Below are 23,143 nucleotides of genomic sequence, written 5' to 3'. Positions count from 1 at the left end.
AGAGATCTTAGAGTAAAATCTTCGTTTTCTTTAGAAATTACTGATGGTTTTACGAATCTAACAAATAAATTCATTAAAAGTTCAACAAGTTCTCTTGTCAATTTATGTAGATAAGGAGCTTGTTGTTGCAAATTAATATTTACTGTTATAAACAAAGGTAAAGTATTTTTCAAAAATAACAAGTACAATTTGGTGGTAGATGATTGTAACATTCTTTTAATGTTCTGCAATCTCTTTCCTTCATTCTCATTGTTATCTGGTTATTCTCCAAGAAAATTTATCACAACATCCCACTGTTCTAAAATCCTTGTTATAGATTATAAAAGAGACAACCATCTTGTACTGCAATATTTCAAAATTTTATAAGATTTTGCATTCTGTCCCAAAATTTGTTGAGCAACTTTGAAGCTATGCTTTCGTTACGAACTTTTCTCCAAATAAAAATATATATCTATTAACAACATTTCGATTTCTGAGCCAATTAATTTTCAGTAGCCTTTTTTTGCAGCTATATGCAAGAGGCATGGAAAACCTTCGATGACTATACTTGGTTGATGCATTTTGATAAACGATGCCATACCTTACCTTTAAACTTTCCAATCATAATACTAGCATTATCTGAAGAAAATGATAAGCAATTTTTCCATTCTAAACCTTTGCTCTTAAAATTTTCATTTATACAATTAAAAATACTTTCTCCGGTATTATTCGTGCACTCTAAAATATAAATCAATGACGTAATTATTACTCCCTTTTCTTTACTGTAATATATTATACTCAATGGATACAGTTTGTTATCATCACTTCTATCAGTACTTAGAGAAAACGATGTATTGCACACTGATTTTATAATATCGGCAACAGTACTTTCTGCAAGTGTTTTCACAATAGTGGCAGTTTTGGTATGACCGCAGCTAAATTTTTTTGCTATCGCAGGATCCGGAAACATTGCTTTGAAAAGCTCTTTGGAATGATCCGAAACAGAAAATGGTAGATTGTGTTCAATTAAAAATCGAACAAAATAGCATTCGGCTTCTATAGGAACGTTTTGTCATCTTTTATTAAGAAATTTGTTATTTCTTTAGATTTTACAGTGCCAAGTTCTATATGTTTTTGAGAAAAAACATGCTGTTTACAGTCATCTTTTCCGCCATGTGCAACTGAGAAGTCTTTGTTGCACACACTGCAGTGTGCGTGGATGCTTTAATGCATAGAAATTCTGAAGAATATGAATCTTTAAATTTCTGCTATAATAATTTTGGCTTTTTGATTCGAGGTAGCATTATTAAAAAACTTCCACCTGAATCCCAGTTCACAAGACACATGCTAAGTTCTCACTGTAATACAAGCAACGGAGCCGAAGGTAAGCTAATCACGCAGTAGCAAGGAACCTGAGATACCAGATGTTGCTGGAGGGGGGGGGGCACTATCGACCAGTCATTAACGGTTGGAGTTACTGATCTACGATTGGCTATTCTTCAAACCCAGCAACGCACTCAACACGTGATATATGATGACACGAGTATTCAGATAATCATTGGATGAATTAGTTGGTTCCGTTTTGCGTGCTGGTTTTCCTACTCTGTTTCTGTAAAATCCGTAGTTTTTTCCATACTTTTCATAGCTTGTAGTTTATCATGAAATTCTGTAGAAACTACGGATAATCCGTAGTAGTTGGAGTCTATGTATATTCTAAAATTATTTTGAGTTGCGGATTCAAAACATTTAAAAAAATTGGCATACCATTTCAGAAAAAGTCCAATTATGACTCAAAATATGTATGTTAAAATGGTATATAAATTTAATATATATCCTCAGTTACGCTTTCAAGACATGAAAAACATAAGTTGACAGGCCAATAAGAATGGAAGATACAGAACTGTCTCCGTTTTTTTGACTGAATGTACATTAACTATCTTTATTTGCTTCCACTGGCTCTGTGTTGAAAACAGCACCCATTCAGTGCCTGCATATCTGAAAGTGGCAACATGTTTCCCTTTACACATCCAGTGGTTCATGCAAAACAGAGCCATCCACGTATAGCAAATATTGTAAATTCTCTAAGTATATAATATTGTTATAAGTTTCAGTACGAGAGGTTTAATGTCCGTATATATCACATACATTTTCTGAATGTTAGGGGAGAGAGAAGGGTCCCTGCATAACCTAGATATTAATCATTTACTTTTGGTACTTTTTGATTAATCGCACCACTGGTTTTAAAATTCCACAGCACTGTTGTATTTTTAGGTATTTTCAATTATAAGTGCAAGAACAGCCAACCCACATGTAAGTACGGGTGAATTTAGATGCTTTAATTTTCATTATGTCAAACATTATCCATTGTCAAAATGTAAATAGCAGCTTTACAGATTATTTTCTCTCATAAAATTTTTCATTTCTTCTTAAAAAAATATCTCTTTTTATTATTATTTATGGTGGAAAAAAACCCACATATGAGCTGTAAAGACAACCAAACCATTAAGTTTTTGCTTCATACTTGAAAAACTATAAATTCACTGTCACCAGTCAGTATGAGTTAACTTTTTTGGGGGATGTAAATAATCAGAAAATACCTTCTTTTTGTTGATTTTTTTTTTTTAAATTTTTAAATAAAACATTTTCCAGAAAACCTTCAAACATAGTGCAAGCTCAAAGGTCTTATCATGCAGTTTTGAAAGGTGTGTTGCCAAAGGCTTATAACATCCAGTAAGATTCATTTGGAAAAAAAAAAAAAAAAAAAAAAAAAAAAAAGTAAGGACATTAAATGATTCTGCTCTCAACTCACTTTCCCTGCTCAGATAATTAGCTATGCATTCATTTTTAAATATTTTGATGATAAATAAATGTGTAATAAACAAAATTAAGGGTATGATGTTTCACGCACTAATCTGTACATATTTTTGAATGATGATGCTTTGTCTTCAAAGAACATCAATAATTAAGAAAGCCATATTTTTAATTAAAAATAAATTTATGTACTTAGTGAGATATGCCTACCTTGAATTTAAATCTCACAGAATACCATTTTTCAAATGCAATTTCTTTATTTTTATTTTCCAGTGTAGGGAAAAGTGCTTCAAAATAGAACTGAATGGCAAAGAATACTTCATGTGAAGTCCAGTTAGACATTACAGTCATACACCAAGGAAAACTGTTGATTTGTGGCTAGAAAAGAAAGAGAAATCAGTTAAATTATGAGATATTCTTCCTTATTTATAATTTTACTCATGATATAATAAAATTCACTAATACATATTTACACAATTAAATGTCAACATTTTAAATACATAAATAATTCTCAACTGCCCATCAAACAAAATTACTCATCAAAAACAAAAGAGCTGAAAAATAATTTTTTTATTTACATACTGATTAAAATTTTTAATGAAATGCAGTAATATTACCTAATACTCTTCCTTTATAAGGCATCCAAATATCTTTGGAGAGAAATTAAAAAAAATATTTGAATTTTTTCATCATATATCATAGCAGGATTAAGAAACTCAGAATCAAATGGGAGAGGAGTTGGTTCTCTCCCATTTAAATTTTTTAGATTGAAAAATATTGTTAGTTGAATTATTGGTACTCTTTGACATGACATATTATTAAAAAGGTCTCATTTGCATTTAAAATTTCTCCATGCAGACATTTTCTAAAAATTCTCTTTAAATATACTGGTTTGATAATATCAAGAACAGTATTAATAAGTCCCAATATTTTACTTGAGCTACATTTAACATGGAGTTGTTGCTTCATAACACCAGCTTTGGTGCACTAACAGTAGTATATTTGCCAACCTATAATACTCAAAAATAAAAAAAAAAAAAAAAAAAAAAAAAAAAATTAAATGATAAAAACTTTTAGAAAGAAAATACATTTTTTAATAATGAATTCACTTTAAATAGTAGCTAATTAACATCTGAAAATTCCCTTACTAATTCTTAAATGAGAATAGTACAAATACACATGCAAAGAAACTTTTTTATTCTTTGCAAATTTTAATAGAAAAATAATATTTTAATCCAGCGGTTCTCAAACTTTAGAGTTGTAGCCCCTTTTTTCAATTAAAATTTTTCATGGCACCCTACCTTAAGCAAAATTGTGACTGATCATGTATCTTTATTATTTAACAATTTTTTACTTCATTAACATTAAATTAATAAACAATGTGATGGATGAGCCTGCAAATTACTACACATTTTCACAAATTGTGGAATTAAAGTGGATACAGCCACCCTCATTTTTTTTTCCTACTTTGATTTTTGCTCTATACTTGCTTTTTATTACAGTGGCCCCTGAAAACCCATCTTCGCATAAATACACCGTCGAAAATGGAATTAAAATCTACTGAGCCTTCTGATTTAGAAGGGGATATTCATCTTTTATTGAAAACCAAAATTCTGTCAATTCTATGCCGTCAAACTGCAGTTGCAAGATAACTTGATAAGATTACCTTCTTTCACAGAAGTAAATTCAGACGGAGCACTAAATGTTAAATGGATCTTGAATCCATGCAACCTATTGAAAATTTAATTTTGAAAGTATTTATCAAACCACATAATTAGTTGTGATAAGTTCCCTTCAAACATGGTTTTTATATTTTGAGAAAGATAAAGTTCATTTGACGTCAAAAATTGCTGAAATATATATATATAGTTGTATAATCTTAAATTCACTTAGTGCGAAATATACAAAAATCTGTGCTGCATCTTCATTCAATTTTCTTCTCCACAGTTTTTTTTTTTAAAAATAAAAGCTCAGATATATTTTTTATTTATTTATTAATTTTTTTTGTTGACTTCAAAAGGTGTGTTTTTTTTTCTGTGCAGAGAGAGATAAATAGAATTCAGCTGTCACATAAATATGCCAATTTTATTACAAAATCGGCTTGCGTGAAAAAAGAGGAGGGGGGAGGACAGTTCTATATCTCCCATTCTAGTGGGCCAATTGATGAAATTCAACTTATGTTTTTCATGTCTTGAAAGCGTGACTTGGGTATGTGTTAGATTTATATATAGCATTGTTCTAATACATGTGTTTTGACTTTTTCTGAAAGGTCATGCCAATTTTTCCCATATTTCGATTCTACAACTCAAATTATGCCAAACTGCCAAGTTTTGTAAAAATCACACGAGTAGTTTTTAAAAACTTAGCTCTCATAACTTTTACTCCTCAATGTTAATTGAATTTGATATATATTTATTAATATCTCTTTTTTTATTAAACTTATTTGATTCTTCCTTTCATGTTTTGAAATTTATGTTCATTTCAAATAAAATCTGCCTATTTTTTATGATTTTTTTTAAAAACTTCCGAAGATATATGTAAATTTACATTTTGGCAAGTTTTCAAATTTGGTATATTTATTATAAGCGATAATAACAAAAATGTGGTTTATGCACTTTGTTAAAATTATTTGAAAGTATGAATGATGACTTTTTTCTGCTCATGGCCAATGAAGAAAATGGAAGGGAAAATATGTTGCTATAAATTAAGAAGTTTGCCAAGTGGATTATTCTTGCCGCAAACTGAAAAAAATTCACCAATATAAATTTTTAAATTTCTCACCAAAAATTATAAAATTTAATATCTAGGCATAATTTGAGCCGTAGAACCGAAATATGGAAAAAGTTGGTATGTTATTTTAGAAAAAGTCCGATTTTGTGTCAAAATACCTATGTTAGAACAAAGCTATATGTAAATTTAACATATATCCTAAGTCGCGCTATCGAGACAGGGAAAACGCAATTTGAATTTCATCAATCGGCCCAGTAGAACAAGAGTTATAAAACTGTCCCTTTTTTTGTGCAGTGTACATGATAAAATATTACCATGGTAGAAGCATCATGCACTGCTATAGTACAACAACGACAAATGTTTGACTTGGTAAAAAATAATAAATACATATCTTCACAGAGATTTTTTAAAAACCCTTGCTTTCAACACATGATTCAGTGCAGGACTTGGATGCTTTGACGCAAGTGCTTCTCTAGGAATAATGCAATGGGTCTACACTGCATTTGGTGATTTGTTTCAAATTAGTCCCTGTAATCCTCCATAGCAGCTTGACATGGAGCAGCCTCCATCAGTACAGACACAAATGCCCTAAGGCCAATTCCTATTCTTTTCAGATATGAATGCATCAAGAATCAAATTCCATCAGCATCTTTCAGTTTTCCAAATAAACTCCATCGGGTGTAAATCCTAGCTCGTTTCATAGGTTCACACGAGTAGTTTTTGTAGTTCACACGAGTCCAATTGTAAACTGCATGGAAAAGCGTGGATGAATTTGGCCTGTGAACATTGCAGTTGGACACCAGAGCATTAGGGCCATGTACTCTTTAAGGGTTCAAACTGGTGTTTATCTGAGCTACCAGGGACAATAATTTAGCCGACCCATCTCCAAAACCAGTTTCCCCCATAGCGCAGCATGTTAAAAAAATCTGATCTGCACACATAGCGAAGCTACTCAACACTGTAACTGACTCCACTAGCTCAGATAAACCCCAGTCTGAATGGCCCTTTACGGATAAATCTCAATTTAACATCCCAAATTATTACTTCAATGATATAGCAAGAGACAGGGACACACTACTGAGTGCTAAACATCATCGGAAAATATCATTACAGAGGAGGATGCTGTCAAAATATGACACTACTTATTAGCTGGATTAGCAATAAATGGCTGCATCGAACTTTACATGATTGTTGGTGGTTTTATAACAGCCATTTGATATTGCGACAAATTCCACAGCCTCTTGTGCATCCTTTTATCGGTGTAATTTGTACCTATATGATATTTAAGGACAATAATGTCTGCCTGCATAGAGTTTGAGTGGTGCGAAGTTATATGGAGAATGAAACCATTTCATGTCTATCGTGAACCTGGTAGATCACTATATCTGAATCTCATACAGCATATGTGATATGTGTTTGGACAACGGACAGCAGGTGGCAGTGTGCCACCAGGCACCCTCCACGAGCTACGACATGGAATCAACGACACTATTGCCAGCTTGCCTCGCCACTGACCATCATGCATTTCAGCTAGAACGTATCATATTCATTATTAGCATGATGTTTCCATTGGAAATTCTTTCGACCCATTTGGTCTTTCACAATGTGATGATCACAATACATGTATTTTTGTACATTTTTGCTTTATTGTTTGCAATGCGGTCTAGTAATGCCATACAAATCTCTGGGATCAGTTTCATGTATATCCATTACATAATTTTTGTTTTATTCCATGTTTAGCCATTTTTACTTATTTTTTTGAGCAGGAGGGTATATGCCAAATGACCTGAGGTGGCTCACTGGGGAACTAAAGCACAACATTTTAAAACAAGTGCACAGAGCAGAAGTGCATCATAATATGTTACTGATGAAACAACTTTGCTTTTCTTTTACATGTAATCTAGAGAAAAACCAAGTCCTTTCAGACAATCCCTTTTCCAAACCCCCCTTCAAAAATCTCATTTTCGGGTGCAAATCATGCAGAAATCAGATTTCTCTAGGAGCTCGAGGAGTAAAAATAAAAAAGTAAGGAACTGGGGCCAGATTGCCTGCACAAGCCAGTTGGGGCCTACATTTTCCTGGATGAGTCCCCCCATTTGAATTAGTTGGTCTTCAGAAAATTAATAAATGCTTATTCTACATTGCTAGTCTTCAGAAAAATTAATCGATGCTCATTCTTCGTCACTGGTCTTCAGAAAATTAGTAAGTGCTTATGCTTCATCTTCCATCATCTGAAAGATATTTAATTTAAAGTGTTGTCCCCATAGTCCAAATGGAAGCATCTAAACAGTGGTATATGCATGTGGATGATCTCAAATCCAGGATCTTGTTTCTAAGTTAGAGGTTTAATCAGTAATTAAGTGACTTAAGTTCTAAACTTCCGGACATTTGTCGTAAGCAGCTTTTGACAAACGTAAGGGAGTAGATTCTGTAATAAATACAACTCAACAAATTACCGTGCATGAATGATGGAAAAAAATGAATCTAATTTGCAGGGGGTGCGTGTAGGTATCACCAAACTACTAGTCCTTTTAGCAATGAGGTATTCAGTCACATCTACAAATTGTTTAAAAAAAATTACAAACCAACTCTGACCCACTTATTGATTTTCATTGCCAACCATAACTGCATTTTCAGTTACTGTTAATTGGTAATTAGATGAATCACTTAACTCTTTAAAAATATTTTTAAAGCTTATTTTTGTAATTAGCAATATTTATGAGTTATTTATTGAAGCTGAGGGAGCAATTTTAAGGTTATACTGTTATAAATTTGGTAGGATTTTGAAAAATATTAAAATACGGAAATTTCACTAAATAAATGAATTTCAGTGTTTAATGATAACTAAATAAATGTAGCAGAGTGCATTGAAAGGATAAATTATCCATTATTCAGGAAGATAATGTATTTTAATTAGCAAACTGAAATGTATCTTGTTAATGCATTTAAGAGAAATGTGTTAAAGATTGATTACTTGTTTATTAACCTAAGAAATTAATAAATGCATTTATTGCTAAATCTTTTACTTTTGTTATCATTTTGCGGTCTAACTTTGAGACATTTCATTTGTTTGAACAGTAAGTTTTTAGAAACTTAGAGATCTACTTACTTGGGCTTATTTATCAAACACAATGCAAATCTTAGTACTAACCACTAATTATTTTTTAATGATTTATTGAGATATGTGACCATTCGAGGGTGCCGAGGAATATGCTAAACTAAGTTTATTATTATTCTAATTTATTTTCCCATCACCTGTTGTTCATTATATTTTACAATACGTTCTAATAATTTTATTCCAAAAGGATTATTTATTTAAGACAATTACCATCAAATATAACAATGTAAAAGGAAGAAACTGAAATTATAATTAATACAGAATAGTATAAAATTAAAGATAATTTATTAGAATAATATTTCAGGCTAAGATTATTACAAAATCTGTTTATTGCTTGGCAATTCTTTATATCAATTGTAACATCTTTCAAAATGTACAACTCTAATGCATGAAAGTCTTTCAAGTAACTGGAAATAGAATTTGGAACAGACGGAATTATCTGTGCTTGTTGGTCTTATCTGACCTCAGACATGGGTTAAAATGGGCTATAAAATTCACTTAATCCATAGCTTTTTACCTGATTTTTATTGAATTTCAATGTAACTCAACTATATATATATATATATATATATATATATATATATATATATATGTTATTTTAAAATGAAGAATATGCATGTACATTTATTGCATTGTCAAAAGATAGTGTGACGAAACCCATTACCTAGAATATGCACGTTAATTACTGCATTGAGAAAATTCAATTATGTGTTGCCAAATGTAAATCCATACAATTTTGTTACATCATGCAAATATGCAAATTTTACACTGAATTTTGTATAAAGAATAAAAGAGCGTTTAACTCTTAACAAGACGAATATAACTTTACAGTTAAGATGTAAATTAAATTGGATATCATTAGAAATAATAAATAATGAGCAGACACAAAATATGCAGTCAAAATCTAATATGAATAAAAGAGCAATAGCAACTCAGATTTTATAAGCTAATTTAACACTTACTATTTTAAAATAGTTTAAGCATGAAGAAAGGATCTCAATCTATTATACACAATATAGTTCAGAATCAAAAGACACAGATTTTGCACTATATGAAAATTAAGACACAACCAAGCTTACCTTTTCAATAGGATAGATCATAACATGAAGCATAAACAAGCGTTTAGCCTCGTGTCTCATACCACTCTCAGCTAATGACACAATTAAACCTCGGATTACGTCAGATTTAACATTCAAAATGGTTTGAAGTGGACCACACATAGATCGAAAAAGCTCATATGCAAGATTGACTTCCTTTTCGTTTAAAAATGTAATCATATACTGATTGTAGACAAGTTCTAAATCTGAGAGGGGGGAAAAAGAATTCTTGTGAGCAGAATGTAACAAATATTCAGTTATAATTATGAGAATTAAAAATGTATAATCTAAAGATTATTGGTAGCAAATTTACAAAAGATTTTTGAAGATGCTAATCAATAATATCAAATATATATATGTTAAAAGTGGGAATTCTTAATTTATTGTATAATTAGTTAAAACCCTAATTATTATTTGGGTAACACTTTCACAGGCCTACTTAAAGTCAAGTAGGTAAAGTTATTGAAAGTGAAAATTTTAACATCTTTGAAGTTTTATCTTTGCATGTAAATAAATGGAAATGAGCTGGCAGCAGGAGTATCTTAATCACCTTTCTCTCATTTGCAATAAAATTTAACCCAAAAATGATTCTGATTATTTTGCATTATAAGCAATCTAAGAGTATTTGCATGTGGGAGAACTCTAACATTTAATCAGAATACAAATCATGAAACCACAGAGTGATTATGTCAAACATGTTAACTTTAAGTAATTTTTACATAAAGTGCTCTAGTTTTATGAGACAAATTTCAACTAAAAACTTTACATTTTGCACATTACTGCAAAATCTATTTTTAACATGTACTCTTAGCAGACACGTTGCTGATCAATGAAATATACACATTTTAGCTATTAAGATAGGAAATAAAATTATACAGCTAAAAACTCAAGTTTAATGTTGACAAAATTATGCAAAAATTTAAAATATATGATATTTAAATTCAGAATACTGGAATTATATTATTATGAATATAATGGAATATAATTTATTATGAATACTGAAAATTAATAATTTTATTATTTATTTATTTTCCGTATTCTTTAATTATTATAAAGCCCAAGTTTGCTTTATAATAATTAAAGAATAAGGAAAAAAATGTTAGTTAAAGACAAACAAAATGCTACTACTGCTACTAACATGCAGTAATGTCCAAAATTACTATTACATGCCAAAAAAAGAAAATTCTGAAAAACTAATGAAAAAAATTATTTAAGCTTTGAGCTTCATAATATATATATAACACATACAGTTTCGTAACATATTAACTGAAAAAATGAATATGAATATATATAAGGTTCATTTTAATTAACACATTATATTTTTTCATTGAATTCTCTCTACACTTTTTCTTTCTGTTAATTTCACCAGAAATGCAAATTACGTGAATTTAAAACACAAGTGAGGATTTTAAGTTTTGAGAAAGCATTGGCAAATAGCACAAGGAATGTGGTAGACTCTACATGAAGCACTGCATTAATTTTATTGCACTGTATTATTTTGTATTATAAATGAATATGAATAAGGTTTACTTTAATTAACACATTATATTTTTATGTTGAATCTTTCCTACAGTTTTTCTTTGTTTATTTCATTAGAAATGCAAATTAAGTGAATTTAAAACACAAGCGAGGATCTAAGTTTTAAGAGAGCACTGGCAAATAACACAAGGAATGTGGTAACTTTCAGATTCTATCTGAAGCACTGTATTGATTTTCAGGGAGTTTAGGATGCATGTTCCTAAAACGTACTCACTGTACCCCCTGCTGAGAAAATGCTGAATCACTATTGGCTGATCGACTTGCTATGTAATAACGCCACTTGTTTGGTTACGTGACAGGCCGATTGCATGGATTCCGAAGAAGTGCTGTATAAAACGTAATAAATTTTGTATGCATATAGAATTCCGAATTAAAAAAAAGGTACAGCTGTTAAAGAATATAGAACGTAAAGCTCTTCAGACATAATGCTTGAAGTATTTTATTTGGATGGCATAATATATATTTACTAGGAAGACTAATTTCCTCAAACGAAATATATAAATATGTAAAAAAAAATTTCGGGTAAAATCCTAGTATACGGTGCAACCTTGGCATAATTTTGAAAATTATCGCCAACACCAAAAATGATCCAAAGAACGTCTATATACTATGTGTGTACATACATAATATATACTATATATAACTATATATATTCTTTGAATGACCAGTTTACTACTCATCGTACATGTCCCGTTTTTACTGCTCATCATAAAGTCGCCAAAAATAGCCAAATCCCCTGTGCAACGGATACTAGGATTAAATCAAATTTCGTTACTGGAGCATAAAAGTATTTATTATTGTACTTTAGATATTCAAATATTAGAAGTTGTAAGATAATGTAAGAGATTTTTGATTTAAGATAAGAGATTCAATTTTGGGGGTGACATGAAGGGATTTTTTTTTAAATTTATTTTATAATAAAACAAGACTGGTTTTGTATTTTTGAAAATTTTTGGCAGAACGGTTTAACTCTTTCGCATCGAAGTCGTCCGTAACGCCCGTTCATTCAGGCAACGGCAAACCGCCCCAACGCCTCGTTTATTTTCTACCTAGTTCTTTCCCCTCCCTGTTAGTGTATGGCTCATTGGTTTCGCGAGTTGTTAAAAGACATGTCAATCATTCTTTTGAAACAAATAAAGGAGAAATACAGAAAGCTATTGACATTCGCAAGTGCAATGACGTTTGCAGGTGGAATCCGGCCCTAAGGTGAAACTGCACACAATGGAAGAAACCCCAGAAAAACCTCCAAGAGCAGCAAGGGGGAAAGGAAAACTATTCCAAGACAAATTCGTAAACACGGGCATTTTCGATGTTTGTTGAAAACAGATTTGGTTGTCTCTCGATGCGAAAGAGTTAATCTTTTAATATTTCATTGGTATGTTAATATTTTCTAGAACCAAAATTATAAAATGGAGGACTGTTAATATTTACAGTAATAACCGATATTCTGAAAAAGAGTATTGTTTTCGATCATTTAAAAATATAGAGCAACTTCTGATGATGTCCGCCTTTTAAAAAGATACAAAAAGACAAACTAGAATATTACTTTGTCACCAATAATGTATCAAAAAACATTGTTTTAGTTTTGGATGTGGGTATTCAGTTGCATACTAAGTTATGTGAATAACAGGAAAAAAGCAAGCATTCAAAAACTTGGAAACAGTCATTATGATATTTCTAGGTAGAGTTTGGCATGATGAATTAATAATTTCAAAAAGTTTTGTAGTGGATTTGTCATTCAGAAAGCACATTGTAAGTTGGAATTTGCTCAGAATATCATGTTATCCTTGAATAATAATTTGAAATGCTTACCAGCAAGTGTCGGAATTCGATAGAGCCAGGAGTTTTGCCTATCGAGAGTGTGATTATCGTTCTGTGATATCGCCCGTTGTACTAGTCGACATCCAACCACTGTTATGCGAATATGGCATCAATGGAATGCTGAGGATTATACTGAACAGCATGCATCTACGACTAACGCCCGAGAGGACACACATACTGTGAGGTTAGCCCTGTGAAATTTACAACCACATCACGGACCATTAGTCAGAAAATGGGCATGTTTGCAGCATGCCTATTATGTGCTCGTATGGTGCATCAACGTTTGCATCAGCCTGGACTTATCAGCATGATGTCTATTACTTTGGCTTTTTACTTAGAAGAATTTGATTTTTGTCAATTTTCTTTACTTTCAATACTTACTTACTTGACTTTTTAGATGAAAATAGGTCAATGTGTACATGGATAAATTCAAGGGAGTGCGCAATGCCATTTTTGTCCAATTTTTGGAATATTTTTAAGTGAAAATAGGTTGATGGAACCGATTTTTTGCAATTCTTAAAAACGCGCCAAGCAGTGTGTGATTCTGCACTTTCCCTGATTTTCTTTTATACTCTTCCCACGCACCAGTAGATTGCAATTAAAAAACGAAGTGACTTACAATTACAAAATAGCCAGATTATCCTGAAGTAAACATTAGCAATATATACAAAGCAAAAATAATTATATTCGCGTGAAATATGTGCATGATCCTTTGTTTTATCAATATCAGAGTGTCTTGGATCATATGGAACTACTCTGATATGCATCCTCAAGTCGCCAAACATTTTTGGCGAGAAACTCCACGCTGCCATATTGCTATCTAAATTTTTTGTCTACATTTCGAACTGTAAGCCTAAAATGTCTCCAAAAGCACGGTTTTCGCAAATGCAAAAACCACGTTTTGAACACATAATTTAAGCTAAAAATCCAACACAAAAACAAAAAATTTAGAAAACAAAACCGTAAAGTTTCTAACCAAAATTATTTGACAAGAGTCCATGTACACATTGATATGTTTTAACTTAAAAAAGCATCTACGAATGGCACAATATAGGCAACGAACGAATCTACAAACTACGCACACCTCGCTTTAATAAATTAACATAACAACAATAAATTTCAAAGAATACCCTGTACAATAACATTCTACAAAATAAGAACAAGAATAAAATAAAATGCACTTACCATGAATTAATGCTTTTTCGAACAGCAGAAATACCAATTTCATACCGCTTTTAACATGCCGCCACGTAATCGCTATCTTATTTATATGACAGCCAGACACATTATCCAGAAAATTCATACTATGGTTCACAAATAAATAAAATAGCAAATAATCACAAATCCCTACTTCTATCATGTACAGCCACTAAAAATAATCTTCAAGACCCTCTTTCCACACCTCCAAATACCCACTACGCCTCAACACGATGGCCACGACGATATTTCCTTTTGCCGAACTTCAACAACTTCCACCATTTTATCTTTCCCCCCTAGCTTCTCAGACACAGAGCATGACACGAACCAACGAACTCCAGCGAAAGATTTTTCAATGTGAACAGGGTTGCCATACAACACGCAATCGCGCCAAAAAACCAGTGCAGAACACATATCACCACATTTGGTGAAATTAGGGCTTATATCAGAGTTGCACCGATCAAATTAATATTTTCACAGATGGGAAATTAAGTTCGACACTATGATAAGCAACTGCAGTTTTTCCTTTTCGTAGTGGCAGGGATATCATTGAGGATATAATTAATGGCATCATGTACGCTCATTATAACAAATTGAAGTATAGTAAAACCACCCGCTACTGGACAGTTACAGGATCACTAGGTATGTGTACAATGGTTCTCTGCTTCGAAATCAAGGAAATAAGCAACTGTCTATTAATGGGGTGTATCTGATAATGTGAAGTGTCCATTGCTGGAGGCTCGATTTACATTATCATCTTGTTGGGCAAAAATTTTACATCATGATATACTTCATGTGCATGATAAAATACATAAAACTGTTTTGAGTGATATCAGCTGTAAAATTAGACACTCAGTACTTCCTCATTAAAGTGGCCATTCCATAAGTCTCCATTGTTTAAGATTACATAAAGCAGTCAGGTTGATTTGTGATAAATTATTAACTCTATTTCAGATTTTATTATGCTTATGAAATCTACAGATCTGATTTAATAAAAAACACCAGAAATAATCACTGTCTTATTGACTAACCATTTAGTTGTCCTCATACCATTTGCCTTTGTGCATAATGATATAAAATTAATGCTTTAGTAGCAGTGCTCAGTGAACATCATGAAAATATCAGCCAAATTTAACACAAAAATACAGCATGTCTTGTGAAAAGAAAATAATTATTTACAAAATCTTGTTTCCAACACTAATAAAGCACCTAATTATATATTAAAATTTCAAAACATGGTTTACACAATTGATTTTTAACTTATTATTAAATATAATAATAATATAAATATGTAATAAAATATTTTACATATTTATATATATATTAAGCTTGTGTATCTATTATTTGGCTTCATAAAGTAATATATTGTGTAAAATGAAGCAGCCATATAAAAACATATTAAAACAATAAATTTTTCTTAATGATGAGAATATAAAATTTCTGAGTAAATTAATAAGAGTTTAAAGCGATAAATCTAATAATGCTATAATAAAGCTTCATAGGACTAAGGCTGGATTTCCTGCTAATTTGTACTTTAGATTTCTTTTTTTTTTTCTTTTGCTTTGTAGAACTTTTCTCTTCTTCATAACATCATGTTTTTAATGTACCTTTAAAAGGTAATTAATTCTGGCAAGTATTTTGCTTGAGAGATGCTCTCATGTAGATTATCTTATTAAATGATATTTGTCTCATATCTGCTTTTCCGATTAGAAAATACATGAAAGACCAAGCCAGCCATGAACTGCCTGAGATTAGCATACAAATGTTTTGTGGCTTTAATTATGGAGCTAGGCAATAGTGATGCATGTTTAGTAAAACTCTTAATCTTTATAATAAAATATATCATAAATATATTATACCTACATAAATAAGTACCACAGAACATTTGCTTAGACACAGCTAGGTAATTTCTCTTGTTGATGTTATTTGCACAGATTTTAATCAAAATTGTCTCTGAAATAATGTGCTATGTTTTGAGATTAAGAATGATGTGTGATAAAACTGGAAAAAATTTATATTTTCCTAGATCCAAATTTTCCAACTTGATGGAAATAGTGCTTATTCATCATAAGAAGTAAAATTCTGAGGAGAAAAAAAAAAAAAAAAAAAAAAAAAAAAAAAAAAACTTATGCATGCATTTTAATGAAAAATTAATAACAAACACCAAACAGCAATACTAGTTTTTCAGGAAATGCTGAATAAAGGGAAAGAAATATTAATTAGGAAATATGTGAACTTACGTGTACATGTATGTTAAAAAAGTGCATAAAAGCTAACAAGTTAGGTAAATGTGTAATAAGCAAAATCAAAGAGTAAAATCTTCTGTTAATGATTTACTATGAATAAATTATTAGTAGATATGTGTACATTTGAGAAAAAGTATGAAAATCATCAGTTCACCGAATATGTTCTACTGATATTAACAGTTAATGCACTTACCATATGACTGTTAATGGACACAAATGTAAAAATCGCCACAGTTAGTTTGCAGAATGAGTGTGGATGAATCTAAACAACATGGGGGCATTTCTTTAGATCAGGGTTCTCAACCGGTGGTAAGCAAAGAAGCAAAGTATTTTTTAACTATTAAATTCAAAAATTAAAACCCCAACATCCTGATTTTTTTCTCTAACACTTGTAAATTTACGCGATCTGAGCTTTGTTCAAGAGTGGTGTTGGTACTAAAGGTTTTCAATTTATGTTTAGATGGTACGCATTAGTCAAAAGGTTGAGAACCTCTGCCTTAGATCAAATATGAGAAGAAAATGATAATTGCAGTTTCTCTAATTTGTAGATTTCCACAATGATTTAATATTTTTTTTTTGGGGGGGGGGGTTAACATTAATATAAATAACTGTTGTAATCATAAAACACTGACGGCCATTAAAAGCATAACAGTATTGAAGACAGGAGATAAAGCCATATTTATTATACAAATAACTTTTAATATATGGTTTAACTGTAGTACATGTGTAAGCAAATCGGTTAGACTTAAAGTACATGTTTTAAAAAACAGTTAAACTTGGAATATACCACCTCCTACAGCTATTGCATGAAGATAAACAGATACTGGATGTGCACCTAGAATATGTGAGAAAATGAGATTTCAATTATTACCAGTGTTCAGCTGATGTAGCCATGGGTAGACTGTGGTGCGTTAGTTTTTTTATAATCATAGGCCTGATATATTCAGTAAATAACAGATCTGATGAAACCAGTGTTCAGCGACTTTACCGCTCGGCCGCAGGTGGGCCTGTTTAAATTGACATAGGGGATGTAGCTATGCAATTATTTTGAATTATTCACTTTTATTTTGTTTTTTAGCTTGAAAACTGCACAGTATTAGAAATGTGAATCTATCCTACCAATTAATCAAAATGAGGAATTGAGTTATTTCTGTTCATTGGAGCAAAAATAGTTTAGAATCCATTTTACACAAAGAGCCCCCTCATTTTTTTATATTGTTATATATTATTTATATTGTAATTATAATACAGGGTGATTATAATTAAAGTTTAAGTTTCAAAACGCTATAAAAAAAGAACCACTCATGAAAATGACGTCAAATTTGAAAGGAATATTATTGAAGAAGGTGGAAAGCGTATGGCAGAAGAAAAAATTTAGTTTCAAAAGTTAGCAACAGATGGCGATGCAAGCGGAAGAAGACGTAAATTAAAATGTTAGTTAAATTTCAGTGTTATAAAGCTGCCAGGTACCAGGCTGTTCCTAATTTCGCGTCTCAGACGTTCGCCGTGGGTGTTTCACTGCAGGACCGCGCTCTGCTGGTAAAGCTGTATTACAAGAATGATGATTGTGCAAGAGTAGCTCTGCAAAAATTCAGGACACTGAAGGGTATAAAAGAAGGCGTTGGTCCAATAAGTGTCGTAGGTCTAAAGAAAATGATGCAAAAATTCGAAACGACAGGTTTGTTTGATGTGCAATCTGGTAGAGGGAGAAAACGAGTGCATTCGACGGTAGTTGAAGAAGTGGCCACAGCATTACAGAAGGGGTCGGCCGGTGGTGTGCAACCGTGCAGTGCACGAGGATTTGCCCGAACATTGGACAGGCCTACGAGCACGGTGCTGAAAATTGTACGAAACATCCTGAAATGCTATCCGTACAAAATTGGCCATGTGCAGGAGTTGCTTCCGCCTGACCTGACAGCTAGGGAGACGTTTGCGTTAAGAATTCCTGGCTCGCATGGAAGTGCATAATGAATGGCCGTGGAAAATTTTGTGGACAGATGAAGCCCATTTCCATCCGACAGGATACGTGAATACCCAGAATTGTCGAATATGGGCAACAGAAAATCCACTGGCAACACACCCCGTACCACTTCATCCTGAAAAGGTCACGGTATGGTGTGGCTTTATGGCATCATTCATCCTACAACCATATTTTTTCGAGCAGACGGGTGCTTCCGGTCCTGTTACCGCAACCGTCACTGGTCAGAGGTATGCGTCTCTTTTGCACAGCCACGTGATTCCAGCTCTGCAACAGCGTGGATGTGTGGATGAAATCATTTTTATGCAAGATGGCACTCCTCCGCACATTGCACATCCTGTGAAGCAGCTGCTGAGGCGCCATTTCGGAAATGCTCAAATTATCAGCCGTCAATTCCCTACAGCCTGGCTGTCCTGATCACCTGATCTTACTCTGTGATTTCTGGCTGTGGGGATATCTGAAGGATGTTGTGTTCCGTGCTCCAATTGCAAATTTAGCAGAATTAAAGGCACGCATTTCGCAACACATTCTGAACATCACCCCGGAGACACTGCGATTCGTTGTGGAACATGCTGTTTGTCGCTTTCAACTTGTTGCACACAACGGCGGACACCATATTGAAATTGTTTTGCGCCAGTCTCGCGACAGTTCAGAACTTCTTTTATGAATGGTTCTTATGCGGTATGTCGCCGCAAAACTCTTGAAACCGATTTGTCCCTTTCGATGTGATATGTACAGTCCTGCAAATAAAAGTATTCAACAATTCTAATTTATCAATGCGTTTTAATGTGTAACTTCCACCTTAGCCGTTGTTTTACAAATCATTTCTCGTCATGATTCTGCCGCTTTCAGCGCTATCTGTTGCTAACTTTTGAAACCAAATTTTTTCTTCTGCCATACGCTTTCCGCCTTCTTCAATAACATTCCTTTCAAATTTCACATCATTTTCATCAGTGGTTCTTTTTTTATAGCGTTTTGAAATTTAAACTTTAATTATAATCACCTTGTATATATATATATATTATATATACATATTCACATTTGATTTCTCAGCTTATATGTAATGATCCTCTGTTACTCACAATGAATTTGGTTTTTTAAAGAGATAATTAAGAAACCCAAGTTTTTTTGCATCTAAAGATAATTTTGGACACCAATGTAATTGAAGACATTTTGATCATAAATAAAACAGCATTACAATTTGGAAAATAAAACTTACGACAAAAGAAAAAGAGACTGAAAAAAATAATGCATACCTTTAATATAGTGTGACAATTCTTCAGATAACAAATCTAGGGAAGAAAATGCTTTTAATAACAAAATAAATCAATACAGAAATAAAACATTAAGTTATAGCATGGTGACTTGAAAATAAATACCATTATTTGTTACACCATCAACTAAATTGATTTGTATATTATTTAATCTATGTTAAAATTATAGAAGAATACTGATAGTCTAGACTTCTGCATCAAACTTGTACACCACAGTTTTAAAAGACATTCTTTTTTTCTTTTATTCAGTGATCTCATTACTTTATACAGATACCGCTTTCCATTTTTCGCAGTCACTGAGACACTGAGTCACACGTAAGAGAAAGAGCAGTATGTTTTTTTCTACCCAGCTACATATTAAATCAATAACAAAGTAAATATTAAAATTTACACAATAAAATTAAAAACTTTTGATTTAATGAATTTTAGCTATGGAAATGACAAAAGATACCATACACAGCATGAGTAACAACTGATGACATTATAGGGCTCAAGCAGTAACAGTGGTTAAATAGGGTTTGACTTATCATGATGTGCTGATACTCACACAACACAGGTATGGTTCATGGATTTTAAAGGTGTAAAGTTGTTTTTGTATGCCACACAAAAGTAAATACACTGTTGGTATTAGAATTGCTATATCATAAATGAAAACAGTTATAAAACTCATAGTTATCAGAAGGACAGATAAGGATTGTTGTTGATGCTAGGCCATTCTTACATTGTACAAAAGTTCCATGAGATTTGGCCAACCAAATAATTAGCTGCGTATCTTTCTTTTTGCTGCTGATTAAATATGTGTGCAAAGGTGCCTGCTCTGCAGTGGCATGTGGAAGGTAGTGACGATAAAAGTTTAACATGGCCAGAAAATGACGGAACTCCTGGACAGTTTTTGGCTCTTGGAAATTTTGCATTGCAATGACTCTTGCCACTAAAGCTTCGTTCAGATGGGGGCATAAGTGGTTAAAGCCGAGCTCCGTTGCCAAGGCAACCCAGTCTGTGCTACGTCACAAAATCTGGTTTAGGGCTCGTGGCATAGGGTTAAAAGTTTTCAACTTTATGCCGAGTTTGGGACCGTCGACCAATCAGAGCGAAGCTAAAATCAAGCGGCATTCTAAAGAAGATTTTGCTGTCACAAAACAAGCAGAGTGAATGCGGGAAAGTTGTAGACACATCCACGCATGCGCAAATTTAGCTTCTCTCATTGGCCACGGCTTACACCCTGTTCTCGCAAGTGTGAACAGAATTCCTATATTTTATGCCCTTATGACTACGCCTCTATGCTCTTTATGCCGCCATCTGAGTGCAGCCTAAGTGGACAAACACCCTCTGGGAAAACCTCATGCCTAAGGATTGTGCAGAACAATTTCCTGAAAATACATTTTAATGGATTGAGAACTATGCCAAATAAGTCAAGGATTAAATGCAGGTGTTTAAGGTGCTGATTTTCCTTTGTCGAGGTTACAAGAGTATCATCGAAATATGGCTAGCAAAAATCTTATCATAAAGGATTTCATTTGTAAAATGCATAAGCATTTGCATGACGTTACACAACTAAAAAATCATAACTGGAAATTCAAAGAATCCAAAAGGTGTTATGACAGCAGTTTTTGGTACATCAGGTGGATTGACTGGAATATAATATAAGCACACATCAAATCTAATGTACAAAATACCTTTTGCATGCAGTCCTGAAAATGTGGAAACAGGTATCTATCAGGAAAAGTAACTTCATTAAGATGTCAATAGTCACAACAAAAAAAGCCAATTATGTTTTTTTTTTTTTTTTTTTTTAAATTGCTATTTTGCAGCAATTAATTTCTCTGGAGGCAAATGCCTTGCTTTGGCAAAGGTTGGTGCACAGTGGTTTCTATGTACAATAACTATGGCCAGCAGTTGGTTTGCTGGTTACCAAGCGGAAGATGTTAGGATACTGAAAATTACTGAAAATTAATTCAATTCCAAAATTAGTGCAATTTCTGATACTATTTAGAGTGGACAATTGTGTGATTGAGTCTAATGAGCATTGATTTTAAATGTTGACCAAAAGAGAAAATTTTTGCAGAAACACTGCATTAATTATTGGGTGCGAAACTGCAACTATGAAAAATGGCCATTGACATTTGCGATGCAAACAAAACCTTGCAATTTTTGGTCCATTAGCAGCATCCAGGTGCCCATTTCGATTCAGCAAGACAAGGAAGTTTGACTGAAATGTCAGAACCTTTATCAACGAGAAAGGTGCATACCTGACAATTTACAACAAGTTAAGTATCAATTAATACACTAGCCTCTGTCACTCAGTTTAAAGAGGTCTGCTGGAATTTTCATGGAGGCTTACATTTATATTACCAGACTGGAGGTGATAAAAACAAATTTATTTTTGCTTACTGAACTGCACGCATTGGTATTACCTATTATTTGGGTTCTAGGGCGATACCGAAATCCTGTCTGTAAGGCTGCAACTTGAATGATAATTCCTGGATGCATTGCTGAAGCAATGAAATATCAACACTGGAATGCTGAACTTGATTGATTGCTTGTGGCTGGAGGACATCATGAATTTTGTCTGCTATTTGGGCCAACTTATGTAGTTTCTCGTTAATAGTGGTAAGAACAGCCTGGATATTACTCAGGAAATGGTTGAGCCACATTGATTGTAAAACATTGGATCACCAGCAACTTCCTGCATTTTTGATAATAACCGAGTTGGACACCTATCGTCAAGTTGCAAATCCTGTAATAGCTGCTTTAGTAAGACTCCTCATTATACTGACATTAAAATCTATTTTTCAATTCCTTGTATTTGGTATCTGAGGGAAGTTTCAGAACTATCCAGCATACTGACCGCAGAACCTTGGCATTGAAGACAGAAATTGTGGTACAAAACTTTGTGCCCCTGGAGCTTGAATTGGGCATCTAATTAAAAAAAAAAAAAAAAAAAAAAAAAAAAAAAAAACCCACAAATGGAGTCAATATGGCAAACTAGGGAAAATTTCGTAGAAACATAAGTAATTTATTTATAATCAGTGGTTGGAAGATTGCCAGCATTCATTGTGATAATACCAATAACAATAAAATGATACAGTTCAGGAATATTATTGCAGTATTTGTGAAGAACTAAATAATTAACATTAGGACCTGGGTTCAAATGATCTACAGCATGAAAAATACACAAGGGGAAAAAACAACAACAACTCACCCTCTTAACGAATGCACACTGATAATATCCAATTTGAGGAAGAAAAAAGTACAAAATATCACAAATCACCTTGATGCACAAAAAATATCCACTCGCATATTTCTGGACCATGATCACTGACGGATACATTAAAGCAATTCAATACATACAA

The 23,143-nt window shown here is 32.6% G+C and overlaps 1 protein-coding gene across 5 annotated transcripts in view; it reads right to left on the bottom strand.

The window, feature by feature from the left end:
* Positions 1 to 23,143, bottom strand: part of LOC118189582 (uncharacterized) — a 160,238-nt gene that overhangs the window by 60,083 nt on the left and 77,012 nt on the right. For all 5 annotated transcript variants that reach the window (XM_085825592.1, XM_085825594.1, XM_085825591.1 and 2 more), the window contains 3 exons: positions 19,773 to 19,808; positions 9,718 to 9,941; positions 3,001 to 3,168 (listed from right to left, as the gene is read on the bottom strand). In XM_085825592.1, coding sequence (XP_085681718.1) covers positions 3,001 to 3,168; positions 9,718 to 9,941; positions 19,773 to 19,808 — 428 coding nt within the window. The remainder of the gene's footprint in view (positions 1 to 3,000; positions 3,169 to 9,717; positions 9,942 to 19,772; positions 19,809 to 23,143) is intronic.

Source organism: Stegodyphus dumicola, chromosome 10, assembly GCF_044657685.1.
Source record: "Stegodyphus dumicola isolate Sdum_Otavi_A_Nest chromosome 10, ASM4465768v1".
Lineage (NCBI taxonomy): Eukaryota > Metazoa > Arthropoda > Arachnida > Araneae > Eresidae > Stegodyphus > Stegodyphus dumicola.
The sequence above is the reverse complement of the archived record's forward strand: the minus strand, read 5'-3'. Positions and strand labels throughout refer to the sequence as shown.